The sequence below is a fragment of the Pelodiscus sinensis genome, chromosome 3, assembly GCF_052426305.1.
Source record: "Pelodiscus sinensis isolate ZL-2025 chromosome 3, ASM5242630v1, whole genome shotgun sequence".
NCBI classification, from domain to species: Eukaryota; Metazoa; Chordata; order Testudines; family Trionychidae; genus Pelodiscus; species Pelodiscus sinensis.
Window position 1 is genome coordinate 152073254 of NC_143054.1, and position 14503 is coordinate 152087756.

The 14503-nt window shown below is 40.9% G+C and overlaps 1 protein-coding gene across 2 annotated transcripts in view; it reads left to right on the plus strand.

Annotated features, from left to right (window-relative positions):
* The first annotated feature begins 1373 nt into the window (after positions 1–1373).
* KCTD3 (potassium channel tetramerization domain containing 3) overlaps positions 1374–14503 on the plus strand; it is a 76564-nt gene continuing 63434 nt past the window's right edge. The window contains exons 1-2 of one of the 2 annotated variants that reach the window (XM_006137347.5): positions 1374–1863; positions 11909–11962. In XM_006137347.5, the coding sequence (XP_006137409.2) occupies positions 1790–1863; positions 11909–11962 (128 nt within the window). In that variant the 5' untranslated portion in view covers positions 1374–1789. The remainder of the gene's footprint in view (positions 1864–11908; positions 11963–14503) is intronic. The other variant, XM_006137346.5, reaches the window with a different exon arrangement.

Consider the following 14503-nt stretch of genomic DNA (forward strand, 5'->3'; position numbering starts at 1 on the left):
AACCTGAGATGTGCATCTCTTTATGACCAGCATGTTTCATTGTACAAAGGACAATACACATTATCCTTTAACGCTGGGGCAATCACGATACACCCCACGGGGTCAGATCCAGCCTAGCAAGACTTTTAATAAGTCAATGGCCTGCTTCAATGGGACCCTTGAGCATGGAGCAGCTCCATATCGCTCCAGGACAGGCATAAGGATCTTACGCAAAATGGGGGTTTTGCACAAACCCTCCTCCCCCACGTCCACACTGCTTCTTTTTGCGCAAAAACCGCTTATGCAAAAAGAAACGGCAGAAAATATACTAATGAGATTGTGACTTATGCTAATGAGTTCCTCATTAGCATATTTTCTGCTGGAAGATCTTGCAGTGAAGACATAGTCTCTCTGTACTTACATGGCCTTCAGTGGTCCCACATAATGAAAAGTATGGTAAACAAAAATCCCTCTATAGCTTTCCCTTTTGGAGAAGCTGAAGAGGGAGCAGAATTTACCTTTTCCCTCCCCTTTTCCCTTGACTCCCAAATGAAAGTACAATGGAGATGGGAAACCAAGTCAAACAACAGAGTTATGTATGTAGTTCTGAATCCTGAAGTCTGTGATCAGTCTTATCTTGTGCAGGAGTGAGTTGTATAGTTTAGGTCCACCTCCTGGGAGATTCATGTCTTTCGGACCCATAAGTCTCCCTCAATGGTTAATGAGGTTCTGATGGACTCAAGCCTTCGATGTCTGTTTAATGAGGTGATCTGTTTGGTAGCTAATGGCTTTTAATTTCATCCCACTGGCCTTAATGCTTAATAATAATAAGTAATGTAAGCATGTTTCCCTAGCTGTAGTAGCTTTCCGTAGCAGGGTTCAATAGCTTGGTCATGTTCAAATTTTGTCTCAGATTTTATGAGTAGAAAAAAAAAGTTGTCATACAGAATTCAGACTTTGGATTTCCATCTTTGCAGTCTTGATATCATGTTCTCTGTGGATATAAAGGAGTGAGGAAAAAGAAATGCAATCATAATGTTAATGGCCTCTCAAAAATTGAGCATAGTGAATTGAGCATTTTTTAAAGAATGCGACTGTTATTAATAATTCTATGCATTAAGTAAATAGAACTTCTTAGCTTGACAATCTTCCTCCCCCTCCTTGTCCTGTGCACATTTTTCTTCGGTTTTCAGTAATCTGACTAAAACCCTTGAAAAAGGCCCTACTCCACCATTGCTGTAGCCCAGTTTTACGCTGCTGTAACTCCACTGCAACAGCAGTGAACCACGGGGAAACTGCACGGAAGAATTCCTTGTGGGGTGTGTGGGGATGGGCCCTGCTCCCCTGGAGGGGGAGGGTTGCATTCCCCTACTGAGGACTGGCGTGTGTGTGTCTGTATATTCCCGCGCGGGGTGGGCGTGTCTAGCTAGCCCCCTTTGAAGGGCTGCGTGAGCGAACTCCCCGAGACAAGAGGCGGTGGTGGGCTTCGAACCTCCTCCCCTCCGGTCCGTTTCGCGAAGAACTCGGAGTATTTTGTCCCGTGCCGGCCCCCTCCTCCAGGTGCTGCGCGTTGCCATGGCACTTTCCGCCTGGCTCCGGCCAGGGAGAGAGGAGGCGTCGCGGCCTTTGCTGGCCTGAGGCCGAGGGGCCGCAGCTTCTCGGGGCCTGGTTCCTTCCGTGCTGGCCCGGCCCCGGGCACCCCGCAGCACGTCCCCCCGGCTCCAGCTGCCGCCTCCTGCTGCTTCCCTGGGCTCCGGGAGGTGGCGGCGGGCGCTGCCCAGAGCTGCAGGCGGCGGCGGCGGCGGGGAAGATGGCGGGGAACGGTGGGGGCTTCGCCGGCGCGGGAAGCGGGGAGATCATCCAGCTCAACGTCGGGGGCACCAGGTGAGCTGGAGCGCAGCTCGGGATAGGCAATATCGGGAGGGGGCGCAGCGGGGATGGGGGAGCGAGGGGTCCGAGCTGGGGCTGGGAAGCCCAAGCAATGGGCTGGAGGGAGGGAGGGAGGCCTGGGAATGGGCCGGAGCCGGGGATGGGGAGGGAGAAAGAAGCCCCAGTGAAGCCCCAGGACCTGGGGGAGGTGAGCGGGGCTTGAGGAGGGGAAGACCCATCAATGGGGAGCCGAGGACCAGAGAGAGGGGGATGGTAGTGGGAGCTGGGTGTGGGGCAGAGGAGTTAATGGGGAGAAGAGCCCTGGTTTGGGATTCAAGGCTAGGAGGATCGTGCATCTCCCTCAGGTGGCCCAAGGGCAGGATTTGTTTTTATTTAATATCACATAACCTGGTCCACCTGGATCTTGTTGCATTATTCCATAATCTGGTCTGTCTGTGTCTGTCTTGTCCTGAATTCCTGCTGATAGGGCTTGTCCTGAAGCTGCTGAGCGCTGGCTCAACCCAGTTGTCATTGCATTTTGGTCTTGTTGGCATCATGCTGCTAAAGGAACTCATTGTAGGGACTACACGGCTACAGACTAACACGGCTACATTTCTATCACTATTTTCATTGTAGGGATGAATGTCTATTGTGCTGTATTGCAGGTAGCTTTGTGTCTGTGATGGAGCTGTTTGGGTGGTAAAGAAAATTTGAGCCCATGTAACCTGTTGCAAAGGAGTTAAACTCAGGACCATCCAGGAGAAAAGTGGATGTTGTAGCACTACGTTCTCTTTCAATTCCAGTCAATGTCTAACGCTTTTAAGTGTTTTAAAATGGTTACTGTAATGTGTGTCTCACTTCTATGTCTGTCGTTGGCATTTAGCTCTTTTGGAATAAAACATATTTAAGGAGTTGGAATGTTCTAGTCAGAGTTCTGTATAATGAAGTGTTGGAGAATGAAATTAATAATTAATTTTGATGTCTGATTATTTTTAAGAATGCTTAATTTCTCTTTCTTTTTCTTGCGCAAAATTTTGGGGACTAAGTATTTTTCCAATGTGTACATATTTAATTTTTTTACAGTTGTAGGAAATTATGAGGTAGGGTCACGCTATAGCTTTTTAAAGACAATAGAAGTTGAGATCTAAAAAAATATTTTTTTATAACATTGAAGCACAAATTGTTGCTTTCACATGCAAAATAAACAAAGCAAATATCCTTAAATGGTTGTCATGATGAGTGCTGAAGCGGCGTTTTTCTTATTTTGCCTATTTGTATATTTTGATTAAATGGAAATATTTGTATTGGTTTCTGTGTGTAGTGAAATTAAACATTTTTCTGATTAAAATCTAATCATTCCAAGCTTATGTATACTGTACTACAAGGCCTTGGATTCTCTAGCAATCTTAGCCTGGAACATATATCTGCCTCAGATTTATTAAAAATTGAAGTTTTTATGAAATATGAAAAGTAAATCTAAGTATAGTTTTTTTTTATATTGAGTTTGGCTTATTTTTTGCTGCTCTTCTGCTTTCAATATATAATACCAGGAAGCATTCTGTATTAAAGTGCATAACTTAATTGTACATTGTGAATGCAGAGGGAGAGGGATGGATCTGGCCTGGAAGTTTTTAAAGATTTGTTAGAGAACAATTAGAGCAATTTTAGGATTATGTGTTTAATATATTAACTGAATGTTTTTGCTAAAATATTAAGCAGCAAAATAGTCGACATTATCCTTAGAATGCAACCTGAAACAAAAGAGAGAACAATTTATTGAAACAAATATACTTCATACCTCATGGAGCAATAGTTTCTAGCTGTCTGGAGATTCACCAAGACAACATTGCATTAGTTTCTGCTTACTTTGTGTTTTCGAGGTTATCTTTATAGCCATGTGGTTTAGAAACATAACTTGCTAAAATTTAAAGTTGGTATTGTATACTGTAGTTATACAGCAAACATCCTCTGTAGCAGATGTTGCAAAATCTTAGACTACATAGGGCTCTGATTATACTATATCTCTGATTCACCAAAATTTCTGCCTAAGTGATAACTTAAAATTAGTACATGTTAAACCTCTAAAATCTGGGACTCTCTCGTCTGGCAACATCTGTGGTCCAGCAAGACCATGGATATTGCTGGATCAGAGAGCCCCTGTTGGCTAGGTTCAGGGGCTGGGCTGGCGTTGGGAAGTGCAGCCTTGGCGGCAGCAGGGTTGGCATGGTGGACAGCAGAGTCCCTGTCTGGGACTGGTTGCAGGGAGTGATGCAGGCAGTGGGGCCAGTGCTTGGGACTGTAGCCCTGGCTGAGCGAGCAGAGCAGGGAACACAGCCCCAGCCGAGCTGGCACATCAGGAAATGCAGCCTTACCTGCGTTGGAGGCAGTGGAGCCAGCAGTGCAGTGAGGAGTGCAGCCCCGGCCGGCAGTGGGGCCTGGCAACCCCAGCATGGTGAAGAACAAAGCCCCATCCCTATACAACAGTGTAGCCCCAGCAGGCTGGCAGAGCTGACATATGTTTTGCTCTCCCCTCAAAATCCATGGTTCAGTGCTACTCAGCAGTGAAAATTGGTATCTGCAAATGTATGGCATGGGTTAAAATTTATATTGCACATGTATAACTCAAACCAGGTTTGGCTGTGCTTACCTTGAGAAGTCTTCACTGCTCTGCAGTTATACAATGGTCTGTTTGTACAGTTTTGGGTGTGTGTTTTTAGGAGATCATGTTTAGAAATATATTTAACAAATAATTATGAAAATCACAGAGAAGTATAAGCAGAAGACATGTGAAGAAGAAATAGGTGTCTTCAGACTAAGTTACTGAATTGCTAATTTGGTAAGTAATTTAGAGGATTAGGAATTTCTTTAGATTCCTTGGTTTACAAAAATAACCACTCTGTCCTGTACTTTACTTTGCTTCTGCATTTTTTTTCCTAGTCCAGGTTTGCAAGTGCATTTTTCTTGAAGAAATGGGTATTGCTAAATTTACAATTTCAGTGGTACTAACTGTATTGTTTTTCATGCCTCAATTTTAGTAAATACAATATTTATTGTATTTTTGTTTGTTGCTGCTTTGTTAATATAGAATCTGCCCATCCAAAATTATATGGATAGTGTGTGTATAAATTTTGCCTTTTATTTTTTAAAATATGGATGCTGCTTTAACAGGAGTGCTCTGCTGCAGACAACACAAAATCTCTTCATTGTGAGTGGAAGTATTTTGTAGATAAAAATGCCAACAAATAGCATTCATACATAGTAATTTTTGGCAACAGGGCTGTCCATAAAAAGCTGCATAGTATAGATATACCCATAGGCTACGTCTAGAGTGGCATGATTTTCCGGAAATGCTTTTAACGGAAAAGTTTTCCATTAAACGTTTTCGGAACAGAGTGTCTAGATTGGCACGGACGCTTTTCCGCAAAAGCACTTTTTGCGGAAAAGCGTCCGTGGCCAATCTAGACTCTCTTTTGCGTAAGAAAGCCCCGATCGCCATTTTTGCAATCGGGGCTTTTTTGCGGAAAACAAATCTCAGCTGTCTACACTGGCACTTTTGCGCAAAACTTTTGCGCAAAAGGGACTTTTGTCCGAACGGGAGCAGCATAGCATTTCCGCAAAAAGCACTGATTTCTTACAGTGGGAAGTCAGTGCTTTTGCGGAAATTCAAGCGGCCAGTGTAGACAGCTGGCAAGTTTTTCTGGAAAAGTGGCTGATTTTTTCTGGAAAAACTGGCCAGTCTAGACACAGCCTTACTGTCCAGTGTAAAAAGAAACAAAATAAAAATTAGTAGGTCAGATTATAGGGAAGCTTCATGAAACTATTTTTTGAGAGTGAAAATAGCACTAGGACATTCATATCATTAAGTTGATTTCTGTGTGTATGTTATAATGTGCAGTTTATCAGATACTCATAAATAACTTGAACAAGCTAACATAGTAAAAAAATAAGGAAAGACTTTGACATACTAATGTGGATCTCAGGAATTACAATAAAGATTGTTTCCCTTTGAAAATTGTATATTGGTAAACATTTGAGTGTGTGTGTGTGTGTGTGTGCGCGCACACACACACAGTATGATGAGCTTTCATGGATAAGACTCACTCCTCATCTGATGAGGTGGGTGTTACCCATGAAAGCTGCTCATATTATATATTATTGTCAGGTGACTACTTGTTTTTAAAGTTACACACTAACATGGCTACCCCCTCTGAGACTGCTAAAAATTAAACAATGATTAAAAAATTTAATTGTGATTAATCATGCGCACTGCCCCTTTACTGAGGTGGCGTTTCAAAGGGGCAGTGCTGCAGAAGCCCAGAATGAGCTGGAGTCCCCAGCTGACCCTAGCTCGGTGCAGCATTGCCCCTTGGAAAGGCCACCCTGGCATTTCCAAGGGGCAGCACCATGGGAGCCTGGGTGTCAGCTGGGCACTGCAGCTGATCCTGAGCTCCATGTTATGCTGTCTCTTTGAAGCACCATCCTGGCGCCTCGAAGGGGCAGCGTGTAAGGAGCCTGGGATCAGCTGGAGTGCCCAGATGATTCCCAGCTCCACATTGTGCTGCCTCTTTGAAGCACCGCTCCAGTGCTTCAAAGGGGCAGCGCGTTAGGAGCCTGCAATCAGCTGGGGACTAAAGTGGCACTTCAAAGGGTCAGCACAGCATTAACACCTGTGATTAGTGTGTTAAAAAATTAATGTTTTAATCCTGCCTTGCATTAATCGCAGGCGTTAATGCAGATCAATTGACAGCCCTACTAAAAATGTGATTAGTGTTGCTTTCCAGGTGGAAAAGTTTTTATATGTATCAGCTTTCCTAAATTACATATAATACTTATAATTTTACATATTATACCTCCACCCTGATAGCTTATTTTGCATCTTTTAGGTATAATAATGAAGTGTTCAGAAACAAAACTTTTCATAAAAAGAGTTATCTATGTTTAGCCATGTTTTCATCATAACAACATAACATTTTCATTCTAAAGTAAAACATTATATAATTTGAATTGAAACATTTCCTTGCTGGGGATGCAAGAGTAGGTGAGCTATACCGGAGAGGAAAAAAGCCTAAAATGTATGCCTAGTAAAATGACTGAAGTTTTAATTGTTTAAACTTTTAAAACTTGAAATGACAGATATGCCCAATTATTGATTGAACAATAGATAAAATATAATCTTGACACTTGATTACATAATTGCTTGATTATAACCCTCTTGTATTTTAAATATGCTTTAATTTTTCTTTTTTTATAATGTAATAGTTGCAGTTTTTTATATTCAGATGTGATGTTCCTAGTTGATCAGTGGTGGAAATGAATTCTAAAAGATGACTTTCAGTAATTGTTCTTTCATATATTGTTCACAGCGGATTTTTTAGATAGAAATTTACGAGTGGTGCAAATCTTAGTGACTTTGGATAGCATTATATCAGTTTTTTATAATGTTGTTACATTATAGCATATACTAGTTCATATCCTGTCTTTGAGACTCAAATTAACATCTGTAAATCTTTGTATTGCTTTTCACTCATAAACATTGGGTTTAAAACTGTCCATAGAATCCACGTAGGAATGGCTATTCAGTTTCAGTGTGGACATTAGTCTATTCTGTTCTCTGTAGACAATCTGGCTAGGTGGGTCATATACTTTCTCTTTTGTATTAAAATACAAATTAATTGAAGGAGGCTACACCTTTCATCTGAGTGGATATGTTCTGGTTTGGCTCACATTCTGAAGATACCCTTTTGTGTAGAATTGCCTTGTATTGGGAGTGAAGATGCTAAAGAATAAAACGCCTAAGATTTCTTGAAGAAGGTTCCTCCTTTTATAGAGAATTATCCTGTCAAACTGCACAAGTTCAAAGAGAAAAACAGGTCTGTGAGACATTGTTTGACAGGTCCTTGAAAATATCAACAGGGTGATGACCCAAATTGAAGCAACAATGGATAATCTGGGACAATAAGATGGAGCAGATTCATTCTTGTATCAATAGTATGGAATGCCGAGTGGATTTTATTTCTTGTTCTAAGAAAGGAAAAAAACGATGGTCATTATCCATACTAGACTGAAATCACCCTTATACCTTTTGTTGAGATTCAGACTTGGAGTGCACTACAAACATACTTTGGTGTAACTATGTTGCCTGGTCGTGTGAAAAATCACCATGCCTGGTGATGCAGTTATACTGACCTTAAACCCCACCTCCTTCCCCCCCATGGAGAGGCAGCAGTATGTCTGTGAGAGCTTCTCTTCTGGAGGTGGCACTAAGTGACGGGAGAACTCTATGCCTCCTAGACTAGAGCATCTTCCCTAGACACACTACAGTGGTGTAGCTGTGCCACCGTAAATTTGTACTCTAGACCTGTCCTCAGTGCCTGGCATATAGAATTTTAGCCTATTAATTGAGTTAATAGACTTGCTTTCTGGCTCTAAATAGTGCTGGAATGCCCGCATTATATGCAATCTCAGAAAAGCAGAGTGAGCACTTCCCTCTTTCAATATCCTGTAGTATACAGTAAGGTGCTCTAGACCAGTGTGTGTCAGTCTTTTTTTTATTTTATTTTATTTATAAAGTACCCATTAAAAAAAACAAAAAAAAAAACTACTCCTAGTACCTACCGCTTTCAGACACACAACATTTTTTTTTCTACCATTGCAACACATTTGTTTAAACAACTTAATCATAGCAGGGCGGGCAATGAAATTTTTGGGTGTAAAACATATAAAAATAACAAAGCACTGTAAAAACTTAAAACAAAAATTCCGTTTTCTCCAAATTTCAGTTGTGTTTATGTACCTCCCAGACTTCTCTCAAGTACTACTTAGGGTACTCATACCACTGGTTGAGAAACACGGCTCTAGACTAAGGAGTAAGCAGAGTGAGTAGAAACTGTCCTCTTTTTAGTGTTTGTTTTTTTTTGCATGTCAAACCTTATTGATCACAACCTTGTAACATACCCTGCAGACCTGAAACTATTATTTCCTCCTGTTCCCCTTTCAGATAAAAGATGCTGCACAAGGGCAATAGATTGAATCAGTGGTTTTTATATCTGATAAATAAAAGATATTCAGGTTATATTTCCTTTATCTCTAGTTCTAATTTTCATCTTCTTTAATCACAATACAATTAAAATAATTTTATAAATGAAATAATTCTTCAAGAAGTATAGCTGTGATGTAGATGACACTTTTAGAAAGTTTGAAGGCACTCAGTTTTTGTCCTGCCCAACTTCCACATCTTGTGTGGGCAGATGTCTGGTATGGCTGCTCGCTTAGCAGTTTGTTACTGCATATATAAATTGTTGCATGTGTGACCTTTACTAGAATTGCTATTTCTCAGTCCCAGAAATGAGGTCTAGATTTTATTTTTACATTTCTTGTTCTTCAGTTGCATTGTCTGCATTAACTGTAATGTTCACTTTAACTCTACTTACAGTGAATATCAGTTTTTAGGACAGTTAAGTAATATGTATTAAATTGTGCTATTGTGAAATAAGGATTGTGTCTCCACTTTATTACAGTCTGCTGTTTAAAGTGCTACTCTATGTCTTGAATGATTTTCTCATAAAGAATGGGAGTGAAGGGATTGTTTCCCCTCCTAGTTTTTAGTTTTGTGCCTTATTCTTCTAGGACCATTTTACACAAGTTTGCTTTAAGTTAGTCGCCTTCGTAAGTGGCTTGATTTTTCAGCATTTCTGAGCACATGTATATCCCAATGAAAACTAGGTCATTGGTTAGAGCCCAGATTCTGAAAGATACTTAGGAATTGCAATGCTGAGCAAAGATTTGGGTTACAAAGTCTCATTGAAACTTTGAAAGTAATTGTTACCTGGGCTCTTCTGCATTAGTTTTTTATAAAACATTGACATGTAGCTTGTGAATGTTGGTCATAAGCTCTTGGGTTTTAAAAGTTCTCGATCAGCTAAGGTAATATTTTGTAAAATTTCAAAATTGACTTTTCTCATATTTTGAGATAAAGTGCTATAAATAAAAATGTAATTGTTCTAAGGATATAGTTTAGACAATAGGAAAGGCTTTATTTAACTGATTTTGTATGTTTAAAGAATATATTTAAAGCATTTTCAAAGATCTGAAGATTGACAAATGACTATCTTATTGTAGTATAAATCACTGTTTTCTTTGACTACAGAAAACTTGTTTCTCTTACTCTGAAGTTTATATGCATACCTAACTATGGTAATGTGGGCATTCTGATTTTTTAAGAGAGAGAAATTGAATTTTATACCTGATGATAAAGGAAGCTATAGCAAAGTCTCAACTGAAAAGTTACCGAAAATCTTGAACTCACAATAGCTCAAATAACAACAGGCCATGCTTAAATTTTTTAGTGGCAAGAAAAATAAATTCTTATTTTGCATGTTCATGCTCAGTACTCACACTGTTGTATCTTTGTTCAGATTTGGCATTGTCATGCTTACAATGAACCACTGAATGACTACAGACAGTCCTCATTGTGTATAGTACAGAAGAGTTTATATTATCTTTGTGCTTCTACTTTTTGCAGTGTTAGAAACTAATGTTTTCCTTCAATAAATAGGAAATGTAGGCACTGGAAATATGAAGCTGATCCAGTAAAAGGATGAATTCATAAAATACTTGTTCTTTTACAGACATTGTGACACTTTATACAAAAAATGGTATTTTGGCACTTTACCCTCAACTTTCCTCTCTTCAGTCCCTTTCCCTACAATGACGATATTGGAATTGCATCCTTTGGGTGAAACAATTTTTTTTTTAAGTGGGAGCTGTATTTTAGGAACCTTAATGATCCTTTATTTTGATAATTTACCCTTCCTTACGCTACCATTAAGCATAACGAATTCCAAGACCATCTGGATAAGCATTAGGGATATAAAATTCCATTTGTTTAGTTAATTGCTTAAACTTTATATTTAACTGGGTTACCGATTTAATCAGGGTGGGCTAGAGCCTTCCCCCGCACACCCGCTGCAGGTGGGGCTGTCAGGCTGGGTTCATTGCAGATAGGGGCTGTTCCAGCCAGGCTAGAGCTACTATGGCAGGCAAGGAGCTAGGGATGTTAAGGACTAGTCGACAGGAGAGTCAACTAGTTGCTCCCCCACTCTTTGCTGCTGCTGTGGTGTTTCAAAGGGGCAGCACTGCAGGGAGCCTGGGGTCAGCCACAGTATAATTGGTAGAGTGAATACCGGACACCTGGCAACCCTAGACACTGGTAGGCAATTAAACATAAGTAGCGGTTGCAGATAAATACGGATACTATAAGCATACTCTAAAATATTTTTTACTTATTGCCTTGTCATTATTACTGACATTCTCCCTAAGTTTGTTGCATGTTTTAATTTAGGAATTAATATTGCAAATACTAGCATTGATTGGTTCTTTGTATAAAATTACTCAAGTGGCCTGAATGTTTACAAGAGCAGGTCTGTGGATTATAAGATATTTGGAGCAGAGATTCTCACTGTTTGTTTTTGTATAGGGTCTAGCACAATGATTGGGGTCCTGATTTGGGGCTTCAGTTGCCATAATAAAAATGAGATATGAGAATAATATAGTTTTTTCACATCTTTTAAGATTTTCGCACACAGTAAGGATTACACTCTGGAATCTGTTTTCCGAACCACTGTCTGACCTCTAAGGATATGAATGGTGGCAAAACACACAAACAAACAAAAACAAAAAACCCCCAAACCCAAAAAGAAACAACCCAACAACAACAAAAAATAAAAGACCACCCATGGAAGTAAGTCTTGAAGCCTATGTTGACTTCATTGTGGACTTTCTGGCTGTGATCCACCCTCCTTCCTGGGTTTCAGAACCCAGACTCCACCCTAAACCTGAATATGTATATAGCTGTTTTTAGCTCCATAGAATGAGCCGTGACCCCAAGTTAGTTGACCTGGGCTCTGAGACTTGCTATTGTGGGGTGGTGGTTTTTTTTTGTTTTTGTTTTTTTGCAGTGTAGTGTATGTCTAGGCTTCTTTCAAGTAGTGTTGAAAAAACTGAAACTCATCTAAGTACTCTGTATCTGCAATGCTTGATCTTTTAATTTTTGGTTTTACAGGTTCAGCACCTCAAGACAAACACTAATGTGGATTCCAGATTCCTTTTTTTCCAGGTATTTCAAATGTTAATACTTTTTACTAAATAAAATTACTTAGCATTAAAAAACATTTTATATCAACAACACTATGAGGGTTTGATTATTATATATTTTTTTCTATCATCACAACTCCCTCCACTCACAATTGGGGCAGAGTGCAGGAGGAAGACAGAATGGTGAAGGGATCATTCATCTTCCTGAGGTATTCAGTGCTGTGGGTGGGTGAAGCTGAGCCAGACCTGTGTTAGATCAGCAGTATACGCCTTTTCCACTGCTGTTGCACAATGTGTGTCTAATTAAAATTGCTAGTTTCCCCATTATGAACCTGGATTTGACACATGAATTTTTTCCCTCTAATTTTTTGGGGTCTCCTCATAGCATATAAAAACTTGTTCCAAATAGATAGATTGGGAGGAAGGAATAAAGGGTCCATATGATTAATTTTTCTGTCCTATCTCTTCTCCAATCAGTCAGTGGTTTGTGTATTGAATGTATAAAAATTGTTTATCTAATATAACTGTATATTTTCCTATCTCTGTATTTTGACTCCAAGCAAGCCCTTGGCCTGCCTCATTGTATCTAGTGGCAATACATTCCACATTTTTATTATACAGTGTTAAAAATCCTTCTCTTGATTTAAAATGTATTCCCTCTTGAGTTCTATTTCAAATGTCTGCTTGTGCTTGTATCAGGAGAGTGGTCAACAGGAGCACTGTATTGACTTCTCCATGATATTCATCATTTTGTATACTGTGCTGCACCCTTGGGAGAACTAGTAGTCAGATATTTAAATTCTTTTGTCTTCATATGTGAGAGAATATTCAATGAAATATTTTAAAAATATTTCTTGCTTTTTGCAGTAACTAGCCTTCAAAATCTGAATCTTAAGTTTGTCGTGTCTAACCCTCCCAAATATCCAAAGCTTGTTGTCATTTTTAGGAAAAAGCATAGTTTCTCCTAGCTATAAGTTCTTTCTGCCCTGGGCCAGAACACACATTCGCTTCTTTCTGCAGCCTCACCCTTTTTTTGCTTTTTTTCTGGGGACTTCCCTTGTTCAGCCCTGGGTTCTTCCCACTTTTCCCCTCCGTGCAGCTCCACAACTCCTTTTGCTCCTTTCTGCCCCCTCCCAAGTGGCCCCAAGACTGGAAAAGTTCTGTCCCTACACCATAGTCCTGAGGTATGCTGGGGAGCTCCTCCAGTTCTAGGAACATAGTAAAGGTCCAGCTTCTGGGGCTTCCCTCACCACCGGCTTCTGTGAGGGGCCAGGGTCAGAGTTCTGGGGCTTCTGCCACCTCATCTGCCCAGCACATCTTCCAGAGACCAGGGTTTGGCACAAGCCTGCCACTCCATGGCTTCTGGTCGGGAGTGCTTGGACTTTCCATGTCTGGGGGCTTGTGCCAGGAATGGAGTTAGATTAGAGACGTTAAATTTAATTTAATCAACCAATTGACTAGTCAATGGATTTTCCATTAATTAGTCGATAAGCTGGGGGAGCTGCAGCAGGGTTAACTCCTGGCCCTGTTGGCTCTTAATACATTTAGAAGGTTTGTGCTGGGTCCCTCCTGCGCTTTAGCCTTTTAAATGTATTAAGAGTAGACAGGCTCTTAATATATTTAAAAGGGTGGTGCGCAACGTGGGGGACCTGCGTGAGTTGGGAATCAGCTGTCCCAGCTCACGCTGGGTTTCTTCCACTGCTTTTGATTTTTAAATATATTAATAGCCGGCAGGCTTCGGCTTCTGGGCATAGACCCTGTTAATCTAGTACAAGGTTTCCCAATCTATGGGTCGGGACCCAAATATGGGTTGCCATTACATTTCAAAAGGGTCACCAGGTGTCTCCCCAGGTGGCTCTTAAGGAGCCATTCACACTTTTTTTTTTTTTAATTGCCCTGGGTCACCATGTCTTCCTGAATTGTCAAAATGGGTACCCATTTGGAAAAGTTTGGGAACCCGCTGATCTAGTAGCTAATCCAGCACTGCCTTCACCTAGCACTGTTTGTTAGAGTTGCTAGTTCTCTTTCCTGGCAACTGGCATCTTCACCCACTATATAGAGAGAGAAACTATGGCGGACTTTTCATGTCACAATGGATTTCTGCCTCACGTTTGAAGAAGACGAGCGGGTGCTGGGCAGTAGTGCCTCTGTCAGCTACACTGAATCCATGGAGAAAATGGAGTTCCAGGGGATGGTCTCCTGTCTGATGCTGTGTTCCCTCTATTTTTTCCCAGTCCTGTGAAAAATGATTTTTCTAACATGCACTATTGTAGAGTTGATGTACAACACCATGTCAGAGGGCAGGGCTTAGGGTGCAAGGGTTAAGGATGAAGGGTTTGGAGTGGATGAGGGAAGTTCCCGGCTTGGAGAGGGGCTCAGGCCTGGGAATTTGTATGCAGGAGGCAGTATAGACTTTGGGGTAGGACCTTGGGTGCTGGAGGGGGTATAGGCTTTAGTCTAGGGGTGCAGGCTTTGAGGTGGGGCCAGGGATGAGGGTTTGGGGTTACAGGAGGGGGATCAGGGATGGGCTCAAGGTGGGGCAGGGTGTTGGGGCTTAGGCTTA